General features: G+C 35.4%; 1 protein-coding gene across 8 annotated transcripts in view; it reads left to right on the top strand.

The window, feature by feature from the left end:
- The window catches only part of EML5 (EMAP like 5), a 169410-nt gene that overhangs the window by 64092 nt on the left and 84245 nt on the right, over positions 1-21073 (top strand). For all 8 annotated transcript variants that reach the window (XR_009563183.1, XM_060295159.1, XM_060295158.1 and 5 more), the window contains 3 exons: positions 5912-6049; positions 13751-14007; positions 15109-15321. Coding sequence is in view for 7 of the 8 variants with exons in the window: in XM_060295159.1 (XP_060151142.1) it covers positions 5912-6049; positions 13751-14007; positions 15109-15321 (608 nt within the window). In the remaining variant the exon portion in view is untranslated. The remainder of the gene's footprint in view (positions 1-5911; positions 6050-13750; positions 14008-15108; positions 15322-21073) is intronic.

The raw sequence follows: 21073 nt of genomic DNA, 5'->3' as shown, positions 1-21073 counted from the left end.
TTGAGAGTCACTGATCCAATCCATTTTGTTGCTTTGCTCCATATTCGGCTGAGTCCAAAATAGCCGTATGGCTGACAAGGTCTTGGTGCTCTGGCTTGCTGTCAGACCTGAGCCTCAGAGGTGGGAGAGCCGAGTTCAGGACATTGGACCACCAGAGACCTCCTGGCCCCATGTAATATCATTTGGCAAGAGCTCTCCCAGAGATCTCCGTCTCAACGATAGACCCAGCTCCACCCAACAACGAGCAAGCTACAGTGCTGGCCACCCCATGCCAAACAACTAGCAAGACAGGAACACAACCCCACCCATTAGCAGGGAGGCTACCTAAAATTATAAGTTCATAGACACCCCAAAACACACTGCCGGACACAGCCCTGCACACCAGAGAGACAAGATCCAGCCTCATCCATCAGAACACAGGCACCAGTCCACTTCACCAGGAAGCCTACACAAGCCACTGAACCATCCTCATCCATTGGGGGCAGACATCAAAAACAATGGGAACTACAAACCCGCAGCCTGCAAAAATGAGACCCCAAACACAGTAAGTTAAGCAAAATGAGAAGACAGAGAAATATACATTAGATGAAGGAGCAAGGTAGAAACCCACCAGAACAAACAGCTGAAGAGAAAATAGGCAGTCTACCTGAAAAAGAAATCAGAGTAATGATAGTAAAGATGATCCAAAATCTTGGAAATAGAATGGAGAAAATACAAGAAACGTTTAACAAGGACCTAGAAGAACTAAAGAGCAAACAAACAATGATGAACAAAACAATAAATGAAATTAAAAATTCTCTAGAAGGAATCAATAGCAGAATAACTGAGGCAGAAGAACGGGTAAGTGACCTAAAAGATAAAATAGTGGAAACAACTACTGCAGAACAGAATTAAGAAAAAAGAATGAAAAGAAATGAGGACAGTCTCAGAGACCTCTGGGACAACATTAAATGCAACAACATTCGAATTATAGGGGGTCCCAGAAGAAGAGAAAAAGAAAGGGACTGAGAAAATATTTGAAGAGATTATAGTTGAAAACTTCCCTAATATGGGAAAGGAAATAGTCAATCAAGTCCAATAGGTGCAGTGAGTCCCATACTGGATAAACCCAGGGAGAAACATGCACCTCAATACATAAGACAAGAAACATATTAATCAAATTATCAAAAATTAAATACAAAGAAAAATTAAAAACAGCAAGGGAAAATCAACAATTAACATACAAGGGAATCCCCATAAGGTTAACAACTGATCTTTCAGCAGAAACTCTGAAAGCCAGAAGGGAGTGGCAGGACATATTTAAAGTGATGAAACGGAAAAAGCTACAACCAAGATTACTCTACTCAGCAAGGATCTCATTCAGGTTCGACAGAGAAATTAAAATCTTTACAGACAAGCAAAAGCTAAGAGAATTCAGCACCACAAAACCAGCTCTACAACAAATGCTAAAGGAACTTCTCTAGGCAGGAAACACAAGAGAAGGAAAAGACTTACAATAAAAACCCAGAACAATTAAGAAAATGGTAATAGGAACATACATATCAATAATTACCTTCAATGTAAATGGATTAAGTGTTCCAACCAAAAAACACAGACTGGCTGAATGGATACAAAAACAAGACCCATATATATGCTGACTACAAGAGACCCACTTCAGACCTAGGGACACATACAGACTGAAAGTGAGGGGATGGAAAAAGATATTCCATGCAAATGGAAATCACAAGAAAGCTGGAGTAGCAATTCTCATATCAGACAAAATAGACTTTACAATAAAGACTATTACAAGAGACAAAGAAGGACACTACATAATGATCAAGGGATCAATCTAAGAAGAAGATATAACAATTGTAAATATTTACACATCCAACATAGGAGCACCTCAATACATAAGGCAAATGCTAACAGCCATAAAAGGGGAAATCAGCAATAACACAATAATAGTAGGGGACTTTAACACCCCACTTTCACCAAAGGACAGATGATCCAAAATGAAAATAAATAAGGAAACACAAGCTTTAAATGATACATTAACCAAGATGGATTTAACTGATATTTATAGGACATTCCATCCCAAAACAGCAGATTACACTCTCCTCTCAAGTGATCATGGAACATTCTCCAGGATAGATCATATCTTGGGTCACAAGTCAACCCTTGGTAAATTTAAGAAAATTGAAATCATATCAAGTATCTTTTCTGACCACAGTGCTATGAGACTAGATATCAATTACAGGAAAAAATCTGTAAAAAACAAAACAAAACAAAAAAAAAACATGGAGACTAAACAATACACTACTGAATAACCAAGAGATCACTGAAGAAATCAAAGAGGAAATCAAAAAATACCTAGAAACAAATGACAATGAAAACACGACAACCCAAAACCTGTGGGATGCACCAAAAGCAGTTCTAAGAGGGAAGTTTATAGCAATATAATCCTACCTCATGGAACAAGAAAAATCTCAAATAAAAAACCTAACCTTACACCTAAAGCAATTAGAGAAAGAAGAACAAAAAAACCCCAAAGTCAGCAGAAGGAAAGAAATCATAAAGATCAGATCAGAAATAAATGAAAAAGAAATGAAGGAAATGACAGCAAAGATCAATAAAACTAAAAGCTGGTTCTTTGAAAAGATAAACAAAATTGGTAAACCATTAGCCAGACTCATCAAGAAAAAAATCAAATCAGCAGAATTAGAAATGAAAAAGGAGAAGTAACAACTGACACTGCAGAAATACAAAGGATCATGAGAGATTACTATAAGCAACTATATGCCAATAAAATGGGCAACCTGAAGGAAATGGACAAATTCTTAGAAAAGCACAATCTTCTGAGGCTGAATGAGGAAGAAATAGAAAATATAAACAGACCAATCACAAGCACTGAAATTGAAACGGTGATTAAAAATCTTCCAACAAACCAAAGCCCAGGACAAGATGACTTCACAGGAGAATTCTATCAAACATTTAGAGAAGAGCTAACACCTATCCTTCTCAAACTCTTCCAAAATATAGCAGAGGGAGGAACATTCCCAAACTCATTCTATGAGGCCACAATCACCCTGCTACCAAAACCACACAAGGATGGCACAAAAAAAGAAAACTACAGGCCAATATCACTGATGAACATAGATGCAAAACTTCTTAACAAAATACTAGCAAACAATCCAGCAGCACATTAAAAGAATCATACACCATAATCAAGTGGGGTTTATCCCGGGAATGCAAGGATTCTTCAGTATAGTAAATCAATCAATGTGATACACCATATTCACAATTTGAAGGAGAAAAACCATATCATCATCTCAGTAGGTGTAGAAAAAGCTTTCAACAAAATTCAACACCCATTTATGATAAAAACTCTCCAGAAAGTACGCATAGAGGGAACTTACCTCAACATAATTAAGGCCATATATGACAGAGCCACAGCCAACATCATTCTCAATGGTGAAAAACTGAAACCATTTTCACTAAGATCAGGAACAAGACAAGGTTGCCCACTCTCACCACTAATATTCAACATGGTTTTGGAATTTTTAGCCACAGCAGTCAGAGAAGAAAAAGAAATAAAAGGAATCCAAATCGGAAAAGAAGAAGTAAAACTGTCACTGTTTGCAGATGACATGATACTGTACGTAGAGAATCCTAAAGATACTACCAGAAAACTACTAGAGCTGATCAATGAATTTGGTAAAGTAGCAGGATACACAATTAATACACAGAAATTTCTTTCATTCCTATACACTAATGATGAAAATCTGGAAGAGAAATTAAGGAAACACTCCCACTTACCCTTGCAACAGAAAGAATAAAATATCTAGGAATAAACCTACCTAAGGAGACAAAAGACCTGTATGCCGAAAACTATAAGGTAGTGATGAAAGAAATTAAAGGTGATACAAACAGATGGAGATACACCATGTTCTTGGATTGGAAGAATCAATATTGTGAAAATGACTGTACTACCCAAATCAATCTACAGATTCAATGCAATCCCTATCAAACTACCACTGGCATTTTTCACAGAATTAGAACAAAAATTTCACAGTTTCTGTGGAAACACAGAAGACCCCGAATAGCCAAAGCAATCTTGAGGTAGAAAAACGGAGCAGGAGGAATCAGGCTCCCTGACTTCAGACTATACTACAAAGCCACAGTAATCAAGACAGTGTGGTAGTGGCACAAAAACAGAAATATAGATCAATGGAACAGGATAGAAAGCCCAGAGATAAACCCACGCACATATGGTCACCTTATCTTTGATAAAGGAGGCAAGAATACACAATGGCAAATGACAGCCTCTTCAATAAGTGGTGCTGGGACAACTGGACAACTACATGTAAAAGAATGAAATTAGAACACTCCCTAGCACCATACACAAAAATGAACTCAAAATGGATTAAAGACTTAAATGTAAAGCCAGGCACTATAAAACTCTTAGGGGAAAACATAGGCAGGACACTCTATGACATAAATCACAGCAAGATCCTTTTTGGCCCACTTCCTGGAGAAATGGAAATAAAAACAAACATAAACAAATGGGACCTAATGAAACTTAAAATATTTGCACAGCTAAGGAAACCATAAACAAGACGAAAACACCATCCTCAGAATGGGATAAAATATTTGCAAACGAAGCAACTTACAAAGCAGTAATCTCCAAAATATACAAGCAGCTCATGTAGCTAAATCTCAAAAAAACAAAAAACCCAATCGAAAAATGGGCAGAAGATCTAAATAGACATTTCTCCAAAGCAGATATACAGATTGCCAACAAACACATGAAAGGATGCTCCACATCAGTAATCATTAGAGAAATGCAAATCAAAACTACAATGAGGTATCACCTCACCCCGGTCAGAATGGCCATCATCAAAAAATCTACAAACAATAAATGCGTGAGAGGGTGTGGAGAAAAGGGAACCCTCTTGCACTGTTGGTGGGAATGTAAATTGATACAGCCACTATGGAGAACAGTATGGAGGTTCCTCAAAAACCTAAAAATAGAACTACCATATGACCCAGCAATCCCACTACTGGGCATATACCCTGAGAAAACCATAATTCAAAACCATAATTCAGTGTTCATTGCAGCTCTATTTACAATAGCCAGGACATGGAAGCAACCTAAGTGTCCGTTGACAGATGAATGGATAAAGGAGATGTGGCATATATATACAATGGAATATTACTCAGCCATAAAAAGAAACGAAATTGAGTTATTTGTAGTGAGGTAGATGGACCTAGAGTCTGTCATACAGAGTGAAGTAAGTCAGAAAGAGAAAAACAAATACCATATGCTAACACATATATATGGAATCTAAAAAAAGAAAATGGTTCTGAAGAACCTAGGGGCAGGACAGGAATAAAGATGCAGATGTAGAAAATGGACTTGAGGACATGGGGAGAGGGAAGGGTAAGCTGGGATGAAGTGAGAGAGTGGCATTGACATATATACACTACCAAATGTAAAATAGGTAGTGGGAAGCAGCTGCATAGCACAGGGAAAGCAGCTCAGTGCATCGTGACCACCTAGAAGGGTGGGATAGGGAGGGTGGGAGGGAGATGCAAGAGGGAGGGAATATGGGGATATATGTATACGTGTAGCTGATACACTTTGTTATACAGCAGAAACTAACACAACAGTGTAAAGCAATTATGCTCCAATAAAGATGTTAAAGTAAATAAATAAATAAAAGATTCTATTAACCCTTGTCATTTTAAGCATTAAGAGTACTTCTGTTTCGTAGATAAGAATTCCCAGCCACAAGCATACAGTTAAAAATCTAGGTTTATCTTGCCTTCTTAAAATGAAATTATTATTTTAACCAACAGTTTTTTCATAGAGTCTGTCATTTTTTAAGCATATGTTAGTTAACTGTTCTTTTATTTTAATTAAATGTTACAGGATATGGAGCCTAGTTGATCACGCACTAATAGCAAGGTGTAATATGGAAGAACCAATTCGTTGTGCAGCTGTAAATGTAGATGGGATCCATCTTGCCCTTGGAATGAAGGATGGCTCATTCACTGTACTTAGAGTAAGGTATGTAATAGGGTAGAAGTAGAGAGAGTAAATTTCTGTTAAGTGAGATAGAGTGCATAGTACTTATTTTTACCCATTTCCTTTAACCCCCTCCCTTCTTATTAACATACATTTTCTCAAATATTAGTTTCATTAAGTATAAAAAATATGTTTTTAAAAATGGCTTTGTCAGAAAATTAAGTTAACTCAAAACCCTTGGTTTGGGGGATTAAGAATGCTTAGTAGATTAATGACTAAAATTTTGAGTTAAATTTGGGTCTTAATTTCCATTTCTTGGTAGTATTGATTTTCAGTAATGATCTTCTAACATAGAAGAGGGAGAATGAGACCTTGAAACTGTTAAAAATGAGTGAATGGTTTTGTTGTCATTTGCAGATTTATGCTTTGAAAAACATGCCTGCATCTCTCCCTTTGTTTGGGTAATTAGAAAAGTTTACAGAATTTGTTAAAGCAGTTAGCATCTTTTGTTGGATTATAGATATGTTGGATTATTGCATTCAGTTGAATTCTATACAGCCATTTAAAAATTTGCTGTAGATCCACACGTGTTCACGATGACAAGTATCTATGAAATTTTTCACATCCAGTTTAATGAATCATAGGGCCATCCACCCAGTTGCCCAATCCAGAAACCATTGATTCATTTCTCTCCTTTGTCTCTCATGTCTAGTTAATCACTAAATTCTGGAGAACCTAATTCCTAAATAGCTCTCAAATTAATCTACTTCCTTCCACTCTCACCACTGTACTCTTTTATAAACTTTTGCCATGTCTTACCTGGATTGGTGGAATAGCATCTCAGCTGGTCTCCTTACTTCCTATTTTGCTTCCTCAAGTCCTTTTTAACACTCTACAGTTATAGTGATGCCTTTTAAAACACATTTGTTTGCATCCCTCGTCTTTCTAAAGTATGATAAAAAGCATCGCACTGTCCTTAGGATGAAGTTCATAATTCTTAACATAGCATATCCTGCCCATCTCTCTAGCCTATTTCTTTCTACTGCAGTCTCTTTCTTTTAGCATGTATAAAACATCTTTCATTTTTTCAGATACATCATGTTCTCTTGTACTTCTGAGCTGCTATAGATATGACTCTTCTTTCTGGGACAGGTTTCTATAATGAGATATGCTGAGATTTTTTTCTTAATCTAATTTTTTATTGTGATAAAACATACATAATATAAAATTTACCATTTTAAACATTTTTAAGTGTAAAACTCAGTGTCATTAAGTACATTTGGGTTGTTTTACAACCAAGAATTTAAGATGCATGTAAAACACCTGAGAATTTCTGTCAGATAGTTGGTATGCATTAAAAATAGTGATTGTTATTTTTTCGTTTGTACATTTACTTGTCCTTTCAATTATTGTATGCAAGAAACTGGGTGAATAAATTATCTCTAATAAGTCAGTATTTTAGCAACTCAAAAATATTCTTTTTTGGGGGTAAGTGAGGCATGCGTCGCACAGCTTGCGCGATCTCAGTTCCCTGACCAGAGATTGAACTCTGGGCCATGGCAGTGAAAGCCTGGAATCCTAACCAATAGGCCACCAGGGAACTCCCTCAAAAATATTCCTAATCCTTCTTAATTTACCTGGTCACTGTTTCTTCTTGGTTCGCTGTGTATATTCTCTGTATCATAGAGCAGAATTTATAAGTATAGCAGTAGTAAAGTGCCCTCACAGGAGTGATTATGTTATGATTAGAGGAACATAGCATAGATTAGAAACTAACACACTGATTCTTAAATTGGGGTACAAGGTGATGTGCCAGGGCAAAATCATATAACTTCTTAGAACGTCTCTTTTCCTTGTGATAAAAATATTAAATAATTTTATATTAAAACAAACACTAATATCATGGAGTCAAATGAAAAATTGCAAATATTTTTCAAATTAGAAGATACATAGGAATACATATAAAACTTTGACTGGTGGTGGGCTGCATGGTATTATCAACATCAAACTCTTCAGAGGCGCTAATTCATTCTCATAAGTAATTAGGGAGACTTCAGTGGAAGAGCTTGGTGAGCATGGTTAATAAATTATGCTGAAGATGGAGTAAGGTTTCCTGCAGTGTATGGGGTAGACTTAGTTGTAAAAATATTAACGTTGCCATTTTATATTCTACCAGTCTCTAGTCAGTTGTCTTTTCTGACAGTGTCACTGCTGAGTTATATCAACTTTAAAAGGATTAGGACAGTTTTTCCCCTAACTAATCACACATTCATTTAATTTTTTTCCAACATATTTATATTTTGTCTGCCTCATTTCATGGGAATAATAAGTTCTGAAAGTTGTTTCCTGGCTTTCAAAAAGTAACTCTTTTATGTCCATTATTTTTTCACATCGAAGGTGTTTTTGTCTCTCTGCCCCCACCAAGAGCACTATTAAAACATGCTCAAATATGTCTTATCTTAAAATTCCTACCTCGAGCCTGAGGCCCTCTTTGGTTATATCACATCTCTACTCTCTTCTCTTTCACAGTAAAAATCTCAAAAACCTGCCTATTTTACTATCTCTCTTTCCTTCCAATTAACTTATCAACTTTCTACCCCCATTCCAATATAGCTTTTGCCTTCATCTTTAAATTGGAAAACCCTCACTAATAGTGCCCTGTAACTAAAACCAGGAGATATTTTTCAGTTCTCATCTAAATTGATTCTCAGCAGTAAATTTGACCCCTTGAACAACTTGCTCCTTCTCAAAACATGGTCTTCCCTGGCTTTAGATGTTAATTCTCTTTGTCTTTGCAGCCTCTGGCTCCATTTTGTTTATATGCTAATTATCTTCTGTCTACCCAGTAAAATTGAAGTCCCTCAAAGCTCAGATTCTAGGCTTTCTGCTCTTTTTTACTCTGTATTTTCTCACTAGGTAATCTCATGCTGCGTGTAGCTTCAGTTACTACCCATAGCCTGATGATCCCAGATGCATAGTTCTAGCCCTGTTATCGCCTCTAAACTCCAGTCATGCATATTCAGTTGCTTATTTAACATCACTTGGGTATCTCAAAGACATCTGCAATTCAGCATGTCCAAAGCTGAACCCAGCATCCCCCCTCCCAAACTGATCTTCTGTCTCTGGGCCCTGTTCTGTCCATGTTCTTGTATAAGCCAAAAACCTAGGCATTATCATTGATACCTCTCTCTCTCTAACCACGATTTTTTTTTTTTTAACATCTTTATTGGAGTATAATTGCTTTACAATGTTGTGTTAGTTTCTGCTGTATAACAAAGTGAATCAGCTATATGTATACATATATCACCATATCCCCTCCTTCTTGAGCCTCCCTCCCACCCTCCCTATCCCACCCTTCTAGGTGGTCACAAAGCACTGAGCTGATCTCCCTGCGCTATGCATCTGCTTCCCACTAGCTCTTTGTTTTACAGTTGGTAGTGTATATATGTCAATGCTTCTGACTCACTTCATCCCAGCTTCCCCTTCCCCCCTCCCCTGTGTCCTCAAGTCCATTCTCTACGTCTGTGTCTTTATTCCTGTCCAGCCCCTAGGTTCATCAGAACCTTTTTTTTTTTTTTTTACATTCCATATATATGTGTTAGCATATTTTTTCTCTTTCTGACTTACTTCACTCTGTATGATAGACTCTAGGTCCATCCACTTCACTACGAGTAACTCAATTTCGTTTCTTTTTGTGGCTGAGTGATATTCCATTGTATATATGTGCTACATCTTCTTTATCCATTCATCTGTCGTTGGACACTTAGGTTGCTTCCATGTCCTTGCTACTGTAAATAGTGCGGTAGTGAACACTGTGGTACATGTCTCTTGAATTATGGTTTTCTCAGGGTATATGCCCAGTAGTGGGATTGCTGGGTCACATGGTAGTTCTATTTTTAGGTTTTTGAGGAACCTCCATACTGTTCTCCATAGTGGCTATATCAGTTTACATTCCTACCAGCAGTGCAGGAGGGTTCCCTTTTCTCCACACACTCTCCAGCGTTTATTGTTTGTAGATTTTTTGGTGATGGCCATTCTGACCGATGTGAGGTGATACCTCATTGTAGTTTTGATTTGCATTTCTCTAATGATCAGTGATGTTGAGCATTCTTTCATGTGTTTGTTGGCAATCTGTATATCTTCTTTGGAGAAATGTCTATTTAGGTCTTCTGCCCATTTTTGGATTAGGTTGTTTTTTGATATTGAGCTGCATGAGCTGCTTGTATATTTTGAGGATTAATCGTTTGTCTGTTGCTTCGTTTGCAAATATTTTCTCCCATTCTGAGGGTTGTCTTTTTGTCTTGTTTATGGTTTCCTTAGCTGTGCAAAAGATTTTAAGTTTCATTAGGTCCCATTTGTTTATTTTTGTTTTTATTTCCATTTCTCTAGGAGGTAACCACCATTTATAATCCATCACCACATCCTGTTGATTTTACTTACCTGATGAATTGTCTAGGAGCATTTTAGTTAAGGTTTGTGAATAAGATTAGAATGATAATATCTTTAACATATACTAAATACTCTATAATAGTATGGATTGTATAATACTGTATATTTCAGATCATTTCACTTCTTTCTGAAGTCTGAGCAACCACCATCTGTAGTAGTCTTCTAATCGGTCTTAATCCTGCTGTTATACTCCTTCAATTTGTTTTTTACTCTCGAACCAGATTAGTGATCTGATTGATTCATCCCACCCTAGCTTATATTTACAAGTTAAGGCCAAAAATCTTTAGATGTATGAGGACTTTTATAATTTTCCCTTAGTCTTCCTTGCGAGACTCTGGCTCACATCAAAGCCCCCTTTGCTTGTTTCAGTACCACTATACTGGGCTTCTCAAGCTGAGCTTGAATGCTTTCTCTTGCCATCAGCAATTTCACATAGTTTTAGCTCTGCTGGAATGTAGGCTTTTTCCTCCCAGTTCCTGTCTTCTGCTGAGCTAAGTCCCATTAATTCCTCAGAATGAAGTTTAAACTCCACTTCTTTTGGTCTGTTTCCTCTAACACCTTCACCTAGGAACGGTTCTTCTGTTATATGCTCTATCAATATATATGCTCTATTAATATTGTGTACTTTTACTTTTGTGATGTGTTACAGACTGATAATGTATGAGTATTCCCAGGCTTTGACCTCCCTCTGCTTCTTAAAGAAATCACAGAATTTGCATACCAGTTTCCCAGAAGACTTAATTCAGAATTTTTAGAAATCAATACATTTTCATCTAATAATAGTCTTTTTACCTGTAAATTTGTCAAAGAAACTTTGTCAGAGAAGATAGTTATAATTCATAGTGTTGATGTAATAACGTAATACGTACTATAAAACCAGTCAATCAGAATCTCTTTCCCTCACTGTTGGTTTCTTCTCTGTGTGCGTGTGTTGGTTGGTGGACAGGGCCACAGTGGTAGAAAGCAAGAGACAGCCTCAGATATCCACACTTATTTCTCTTGTTAACTGGGAGCAGTTAAGTCCCTAGAACAAAAAAGCTGTAAAAAAATTACCAAAATAATTCTGAAGAATTTTCCAGGAGCATTTTAACTAATGTTCATGATTGATACTGGAATGATTATATTTTAATAAAGAAGGTATAAAAAAGAAAAGCTTTCAAATAGTGTCTTAGATGTTTTCTTAAAAATCTTGCTCCATATAGATATAGATGAATGGCTGGATGTACTAATGGATGGCTGAGTGGATGGATGGATGAATGGTATGAAGAAAGGGAGGTAAGATGCATGGATTTAAATTAAAACTGAAAGGAAGAAGTCACTGGGAAAGGTAGAAGTAGCTACATTATTCTGTGCTTAGGAAGAGGACCTTGCAAGTTGCAGAGTCTAAGGCAAAAGTGACGTTGACCAGGAAAGCTCTTTTAAAAAGTACTTTTTTTTCCTTCATTTATTTTGTTTTGTTTTGTTCTGATTCCCTTTTGTAGTTAAGGGGATGATTTTCGTCTCTTTCTTTATATGATTAACACCAGGGTGAAGCCCAAGTTCCTTGGCAATGTATCAGATCTGTTACACACTGTCCTCAATTTATCTCTTTAACCCCATCAAGTCACTGCTTTTCCCACTTATCTTGTATCCACGTTGTTCAAATGTGCCATGTATTTGCATTGCTCATGCTGTGTCTTCTTTCTGGAAAACCTTCAATCTTTTATACTTAGCCAGCCCCTCAGGTCTTATGCTCAAATAGGTATCACTCTTCCTTGGTCCCTTCCTGCCTTTAGTCTTTTAGTTATTGATTGATTGATTGCCACGCTGGGTCTTTGTAGCTGTGCGTGGGCTTTCACTAGTTGCGGCGAGCCAGGCTACTCTTCGTTGTGGTGTGTGGGCTTCTCATTGCGGTGGCTAGTTGCAGCACGTGGGCTCAGTAGTTGTGGCACGTGGGCCCTAGAGCACGCAGGCTTCAGTAGTTGTGATGCGTGGGCTCGGTAGTTGTGATGCACGGGCTCTAAAGCACATGGGCTTCAGTAGTTGTGGTGCATGGGCTCAGTAGTTGTGGCTCGAAGGCTCTAGATCGTGGGCTCAGTAGTTGTGGTGCATGGGCTTAGTTGCTCCTTGGCATGTGAGATCTTCCCAGACCAGGGATCGAACCCGTGTCCCCTGCATTGGCAGGCAGATTCTTAACCACTGTTCCACCAGGGAAGTCCCCTGCCTTTAGTCTTAACCATTTTTCAGTGTTTCTTATAGAACTTCACACATAACCTTTTGAGCACTCACTACATTTTCTCAATTATAAAGTATAATTACTTTATCTCTGTCTCTCACAGAAGATGAGTTCATCTTTGTGTGTCATGTGCCTAAAACGTTAAATACTTAATGTTACTGAAAGAAATATGAGTTTTATTGCTTTAAATTGTCCATTTAGAAACTGTAAAAATTGGGAAATAACCATTTAAGCTTTTATTCTTGAATTATCTGTTGATAACGTTTCAGATGGGTAATGCAAAATTTATTTGGAAAAAGTCCCTGGCACTAGTTAGAAATAGAATTCTCACTTCCTCCTGCCACTTCTCCCTTGCTGCCTCTCTCTTCTCCGCCCCTCCACCAACTCCACATGTTTGGAAACTCAGTAGTGTTTAACTAAGTGTTTACCCATTTTTATGGCTATTACCAGTACCTGTTATTTTTCTGGAAAGTCAGTTATAAGGCATCATTAAAAATATTTAACTTTGCTGGCTGACATGGTCGCTAATTGGGAAGAATTTGTATTCTATTAAAAAAGGTCAAAGAGGTTGAAATAAAAGTAACTAGTGGTATCTATGTAAAGATATATATTCAAATGTATTACTGAAATAATACAAATCAATTTCTCCTTTCTTTATTTCCTGGATGCAATTTTATGCATTTGCTTCATTACAAAAATTTAATTTGAAAATCATGGCTTTTATAATTAAGCATTTTTCATAAACTCAGTACTTATAAGGAACTTCATCATAAAAATCCATGACTTTATTTCCTTTATTGTATGACTCCAGAAATTTAGTATGAATCTCTGAACTACTTAAAATTAAGTAATTTAGGAACTGAAATTTAGCATTTTTCTCTACTTCCAGCATATATTGTCCTCATATATTTCTGTTAGGCAAAATTATTCCTGAGTTAATACTACTTGTCTCATTTACATTTGTTTTATGGTTTATAAATACTTGATACAGCCTCACAGTCATTTTAGACACATTTGAAAACTGAACTAATTCTGTAGTGACTTCTTTGTTTATGGTCTCATTTTTTTTCTCTTTACAGAGATATGACGGAAGTTGTACATATTAAAGATCGGAAGGAGGCAATTCATGAGTTAAAATATTCACCAGATGGAACTTACCTTGCTGTTGGATGCAATGACAGCTCAGTTGATATTTATGGAGTTTCTCAGCGTTATAAAAAATTTGGGGAATGTGTTGGATCACTTAGTTTCATCACTCACTTGGACTGGTCCTCAGACAGTAGATATTTACAAACAAATGATGGGAATGGTAAAAGACTGTTTTATAGGATGCCAGGTAAAAATTTCCTATAAATTATTTATAATTTGTAGATTTTTAGTTTCTTTAAAATATCTTAGAATTTCATTAGAGGCAGAGTGTAAGTTACATTTGATTATAGGAAATCAAAGAAGATACAAGCTAATATTTCAGGCATTGTGATCTTTATGGCTGCCTTATCATTTGAAATCCTTTTGGTTCTTAATTAAAACTTAATTGCTTGGAGGAGCTAAGACCTATTTTATGTTGAAGTCCATGCCATATGAGTAGTATATGGTAAAGTCCTTGTGTATCTTAGAAAGTCAAAATGCCATTTTTAATGGGTACAACTAATTAACTAAATACAACTGATACAGATGTCTGACTATAAATTGGGTTTTTGTTGTTATCTCAGACTTTGCAAATATTAATAATATAGCTAACAAACTAATTTTGAAAAACAGAATTTTTATCAAAGATTTAAAAAGAGAAGAATAAAAACAACCATCAAAATATTATCTCTCAGCCCTTTATTTAGTATGATGTTTAGTGAATTAGTCACTATATTAAAATAACTTATTTAACAAGAGTAGCTGCATATTTAAATTAATGCATCTCTCCAAAATTTTCATTAACAATCTGTATGTAATGAAGATTGACTGAATCCTGAAGTCCTATTACCTAACATAAATGTATTACTTGTCACTCATCCTTCCTTTGTGATCCTTTCAGTTATCTTTCTCAACTGTGTATCTTCTTAGGTTTCTTTTTCAATATCTGATTTGCCACTTTTGTATAGCTTTTACTTTTCCTTCTAACTTACCCCATTGTGGCTGATCTGTAGCATGATTTTAATAGGGTTCAGTTTTACTGTCCACATGCATGAACCTGCTAAGCTACATCATCATCAAATCTGTATGTCTCTGAATCAGCATAATTTTGGTAGTGGCTTTTTAACAACTCCTTGCACTTAATTTCCTCCTTTCCTTACTATATTCACTTACCTATTCATGTATTATCCTTTAACAGGATGGAGAAGATATTTAAATTTTGGAGTTTACCATGTTATCAGTACAGTTTATGCTTGAGTAAAAATCAAAGGAAATAACTTCTTAAATTAATACTGTGATTTATTTTTAGGAGGAAAAGAAGTGACAAATAAAGAAGAAATAAAAGGTGTTCATTGGGCTTCATGGACATGTGTTTCAGGCCTTGAAGTAAATGGAATTTGGCCCAAGTATTCAGATATCAATGATATAAACTCAGTAGATGGAAACTATACTGGCCAAGTTTTAGTTACAGCTGATGACTATGGAATTGTAAAATTATTTCGATATCCTTGTTTAAGAAAAGGTATCTTTTCTTTCAAAATATTATTAATTAACCTCTGTCTTATAAAAGACTTAAGTTCTGGGCTTTCCTGGTGGCACAGTGGTTGAGAGTCTGCCTGCCGATGCAGGGGACACGGGTTCGTGCCCCGGTCCGGGAAGATCCCACATACCGCGGAGCGGCTGGGCCCATGAGCCATGGCCCCTGAGCCTGCACGTCCGGATCCTGTGCTCCGCAACGGGAGAGGCCACAGCAGTGAGAGGTGCTGTTGGTTTGGTGAAGGATTTCATGAAAATGAACAGAATTATTTATAGTATTTTGATAATTCAGAAATTATTGTCATATGTTACATTTATTTTGGGATATGAAGTTTTTATTAGAAAATTATTTTTGAATTCATATATTATAAATGGGCTAATACTTTACCTCTTTCTTTTTAAAGAATCATTTTTCTCCCCACTTCCAGAATTGCTTCATATAGTTGGGATATACAGTGATAGTTATACTTTTTTTATGGCTTATTATCTTTAATCATTTAACTTGTTGAACATATATCTTTTAGGAGACATTTTTCTTATGTCATTTTCTCAAGAATTCTGATGAAGTAGTCAGCTGTGCGAGTACAGGTCACAGTTTGGAATCTATTGGTTTGTTTGTTGGTTTTTATCTGAGAGTGTGTTTTTGCTTAAAATCCTTAACATGTATTGTTTTGACATTTATTTTTCATAACTGGGGGTGGGAGAAAAATAAGTGGTCTTATCACTGGTTATTTTCTATATATAATATGTATCACCTCTCTTTCTTGGATCTCTTATAAAGTGATGATATTAATCATTCTGTTAATAGACCTGAGAATAATTAAATGAAATGCTCTATTAGTCATTTATTTGTTCCATGCCTTGTTCCAGAAGGTATTTGAGTCAGCTTATAACAAGTCCATAAGTACTAAAATAATTATATGAGTAAATAATTCATACCAGGGGAAGTATAAATAGAAATATTATATTAAAATCAGATAAAGAAAATGTTTGACATTTTCTTCTTCAGTAGTCAAACATCAAAATTGAATCTGAGCTTCCTGGAAACCAAAAATAAAATAAAGCAGGGCACAAAATAATTTTCACTTTAGCTATTTAAAAAAAAAAAAGCATACTTATTACTGCTCAGAGAAAGCCAAGTTTCTTCTGAGATTTAATTTTCAAAGAACTCTCTCATAATATAGGGCCTTATATTAGGTGCACTGAGTGTATTCATAGAGTATCAACATCTATAGCAGATGCAGTCATGATTTTTACCCGGTTAATAAAAGCTGTTGGACAAATGTTAAAATGCAATTTAGTAAAAAGGTAATTTTGGAAACAGCAGAAATAGTTTTATTCAAATAGTTTAGGTAGTCCCCTTGATGTTAAACTTAAGGGCGCAAGTTTCCCAGAAGTCTAGACTGGTAATTGCTATATCTCTACAGTAAAGTGGTGAGTTCCAGATCCTACCAGCTATGCCATGTTGTCACTTCCTGCCTGCAAGATGTCAGCTTCCTAGGTGCATGTGAAAGTACCTCCATAAGTAATGCTAAGGGTGTTAATAAAGGCTAACAAATCTCTAGCAATTGAAGTACCGTATTTCTGGATCCCACCACATAGCCAGGACATGAGAGTCACCAGGCACAACAAATTGTATTGTGACTCAAAATGATACTTGCCTAGTTAGAAGGTGTGAGATTTAGTAAGATTAATCATGGTGATATTAATCTTAGACATTGCTTCTACTCACTGTTTCATACACTGACCTCTCTGCAGAAAAAGAGTAATTTTCTGAGTTTTCATAGTCAAATGCATGGGATTTACTCACAAGCTTTATCTTCTGCAACAGGGAAGACAATATTTTTGTTGCTCAATAATTTTGTTTCATTTACAAAATGTGTAGTAGTCTTCTGAATTGCTGTAGGAATATTTTACCAAAGTCTTTAAGAGAAGTTAGTCTTGTTCAGTTACTGCTTCAAGAATATAAATTGTTTTTCTTATTTTCTGTTTTTTTTAGATTTTTGTTAGACATTTATTTTATGGTAAGGGTTTTTATTTCTAGGCACTTGTGAGTCAGCTTGAGACTATTGGTAGGTAATTGGGAGAGAAGAAGACAAAGATTAGTAGAAGTATTTTAAGATTCTGTATTTATTGAATTTACATAGTTGCATAAAGCTAGTAGTATTACTAGAAAAGCTCTCTTTTAGATTAGTTATGAAGTTGTACATTATTTCATTACAATAAGTTGTACTATTGATCCAACTTAAGTTTGAGAAAAGATTGTCTGATGTATTAATGTATTTTAGATGTCCACTTAAGTAATATCCATTACATTCTAAGAAGTGAAGCTTTTACAAAATGTGGAAAGAAGTTAAATAATAGAAGTAGCTTACGTTATAGAATCATTGTAATTGCAGCACAAAATGTGTGAGATTAGCCCAGAATGTTCCTCTTCCACATTTAGCCCCCTCAAATCCCAGGCCAAAGCAGTATTACTCCTCTTATTTTTTTTTTTTTTTTTGTCCATTGTTATCCTCTTTCTTTCTAGATTCTCCTGCTCTTGACCATAATCTCTCAAATAATCAGACTGTTCCCAGGCAGCAGCACAGAGGCTGTGGTGGTGGGTGAGAAGGTGGGGTGGGGGAGGATGGAGAGGTGAGGGCATGGTTGCTTTAATCTGACACCTTCATCACTGTTAATAATTGCCAAGACTCTTTCAGTACTTATTGACAAATGAACATTTCTATTTGGTAAAAATATTTTTTAGATTCCAGAAGAAAATTCATTGGAAAAACAAATATCAAACAATAAAACAGATTTGTGATGGGGAATTATTCAACACCGCTTTTCTAAGATTCTGAGATTTCTAAGATATTGTTGCATGTAGCTCTAGTGTATTTGTTTTTCATTGCTGTAAAATACTTGTGAAAATGTGGTACAGTTCATGTGTTTATTCTCCTGTCAGTGGACATTTGGGTTCTTTAGTCTTTTGCTATGATATACAAGTTTCCAAAGATGTATACTTAGGAGTGAAATTGCTGGGTCATAGAGAATTTATAAGAAAATGCCAAATTGTTTTCCACAATGGTTATACCATTTTACAAACCCTGTTGATCTACATCCTCTTAAGCACTTGACATTGCCACACTTTTTATTTTTGTAAATCTAGTTGGTGTAAATGGTGTCACATTGTCTTAATTTACATTTATCTAATTACTAATGAGATTGACCATCTTTTCCAATATTTTTTGATTCTCGGCATTTCCTCTTCTATCAAACACAAGTTCATATCTTTTGCCTATGTTTTAGAGTTATTTCTTTTATTGTTTTATAGAAATAATTTTATATACTATAGATACAAATGTTTTGTAATTTTTATGGATTACAGATGCCTTTTTTTGAGTTTGTTAGTTATTTTTTTTAATGATGTCTTTTGTCGACTAGTTTTTATTTCAGTGTAGTCAAATCAGTTTCTCTTTTTTTTTCTGAACAATGCTGTTTTATGTATTAAGGAATTCTACTTTTTACTAGGGTCAAAAAAGATATTCTCATATATTTTATATCTAGAAGTTTTAAGGTCATCAAAACATTGTTAAATGGGAAAAAAATCTTTTGTCATATTGCTACAATTTATTGAAGAGATTTAACTCATATTAACTTTGTGTTAAAATATACCCTAAAATAAATTAGAAAAGACATGGGATCATTGAAGCATAAATATTTCAGTCTATTGCTTTATCCTCACCAAGAATTATCATTCTGTTCTCATTTAAATTAGGAATGCTTCTATGACCATTCTAGCTTGCTTTGATAAATCTTTTCTCTGAGATGTTAGTCCTAATTGATGACATACTGTTTAGACCTTAAATGTTCTTTTATCATTTCCTATCATATATCAGTTTTTAATAATGAAGGGACTTTGAGAGCTTATAATCCAATTTATACTAAAATGGAAATGGAGTCTAAGAGAGGTTAACTGATGTGCTCAAGCTCCTGTGCTATTAAGTAGTCAAGATGACACTCAAACCTAGTCTTTTGATTTCAACTCCAATACTCTTTACATCAGACTTTTTGTCCCCTTTAATGAATTGTAAGTGTTGGAGTTCATGCCCTCTCAGTCTCCTTCACTACTCTTCTTCCCTCCTCTACAATCTAGCATTTCAACTCAAGTGTATAGGCAGAGTAAGGGAAAATATGATCTTTCTTTTTTTTTTCCTTTCTTTCCCTTTCTTCAGATACCTAATGAATGTTTGCTATGTATCAGGCATTAGGGATGTATGATAAACAAGATACAATCCTGCCCTCAAGGAGCTTATAGTTTATTAGAGGAGTTAACAAGTAAATAGACTATTACATTTGAGTGTTATAAATACATGGGGTAATAACAGGGAATTCTGGAAGCATGATAAGAGGATATGATTGGTCTTGGTGAGTCATGGTCACTTCTTAAAAGATGTGATATCTAGGTTTACTTTTAAGATAAACTGTTTATCATAGTTAGATAAGCAGTGCTGGCTATTGAATAATTATTAATAAAGTCACTTTGATTAGAAATAACTGGCTTCCCTTAGACTTATTCCATAGCTTTCTTGTTGAATTGCCTTGGTTCTTCCAGAGGAATTGATCTTTGAAAAGTCACAGAGAAAATCATTTGAAAGGCCTTATAGGATTATCTACACCTCTCTTGGAACTATCACCCAATATAGTCAATTAGAATAGGTGCTCAGATAACTCTTCTTCATTTGCTCTAAACATAACAAAATTAGTACACCTTAAAAACTTGGAATTTTATTTGCTGAAATTTCTGGTTTTACCTTGTAAGTCTCTCTGTTGCCTAAGAGTATGTAAGGGCCCCATCAAAGGAAGTAATAGCCAGAGTCCTCTTGACAGGCAAATAATGCATTCTCTTATAAGAGGGATGGGACTAAATCTTACCTTATTGGACTTGTGGAGTGAATTGTGGCAAGTTACCCATCTAGAAAGTTACTGACTTCTGTTAAGCTACATAAAAAATTGATTCTTAAAAAAATAACATTACTGTCAGGTAGCAGTAAATTGTAATCTATATAGTTTGGGTCACATCTTTTATGCTTTGATTAGATGGCTATCCCTAAATTCATGGCCAAGGTGAAGGTTTTTCTCCAGTTTGTAATTGATGGATCTTTGCCATCCTGAAATACAAGCCTTCTGTAGCTTCAAATAAAACTTCTAAAACATTATCAAAATGAAACCAAACATTATTGTGTTTAGTGTACTCTAACAGGAACATATACATATTGCCAAATATCAAGTTTATCTAAGCAAGATATAGAAAATGTATTCTGAACTTAGAACCACAAAAATGGTTCCTATCATTGCACAGATTTTTTAAAAATTAGCCAGAAAGTTAAACAAATCCTTTACAGTTGGAGAAGTCTGGTATATAAAACCTTAACCAAATGCTGCTACTTAACATCACTAGTGATAGAACTGTGGTGCCCCTTAAAATGATGTATCCAAAAGGACACAACATTGCCTGTGCAAAAAACACATCTTAATCTAATCATGAAGAAACATCAGATAAACCCACATTGAAGGACATTATACCAAATATTTAGGTTTAAAAAAATGACTATAAAAGATAGTTGTTGGGACAACTGGATGTATTTTATTTTGGTTAGTATGGTATATTACATTGATTGATTTTTGTATATTGAACCAACCTTGCATTCCTGGCATAAATCCCATTTGGTTATGGTGTGTAGTCCTTTTTATAT

Source organism: Globicephala melas, chromosome 2 (genome assembly GCF_963455315.2).
Source record: "Globicephala melas chromosome 2, mGloMel1.2, whole genome shotgun sequence".
Taxonomy (NCBI): domain Eukaryota; kingdom Metazoa; phylum Chordata; class Mammalia; order Artiodactyla; family Delphinidae; genus Globicephala; species Globicephala melas.
This window is presented reverse-complemented; position numbering and strand designations above follow the sequence as displayed.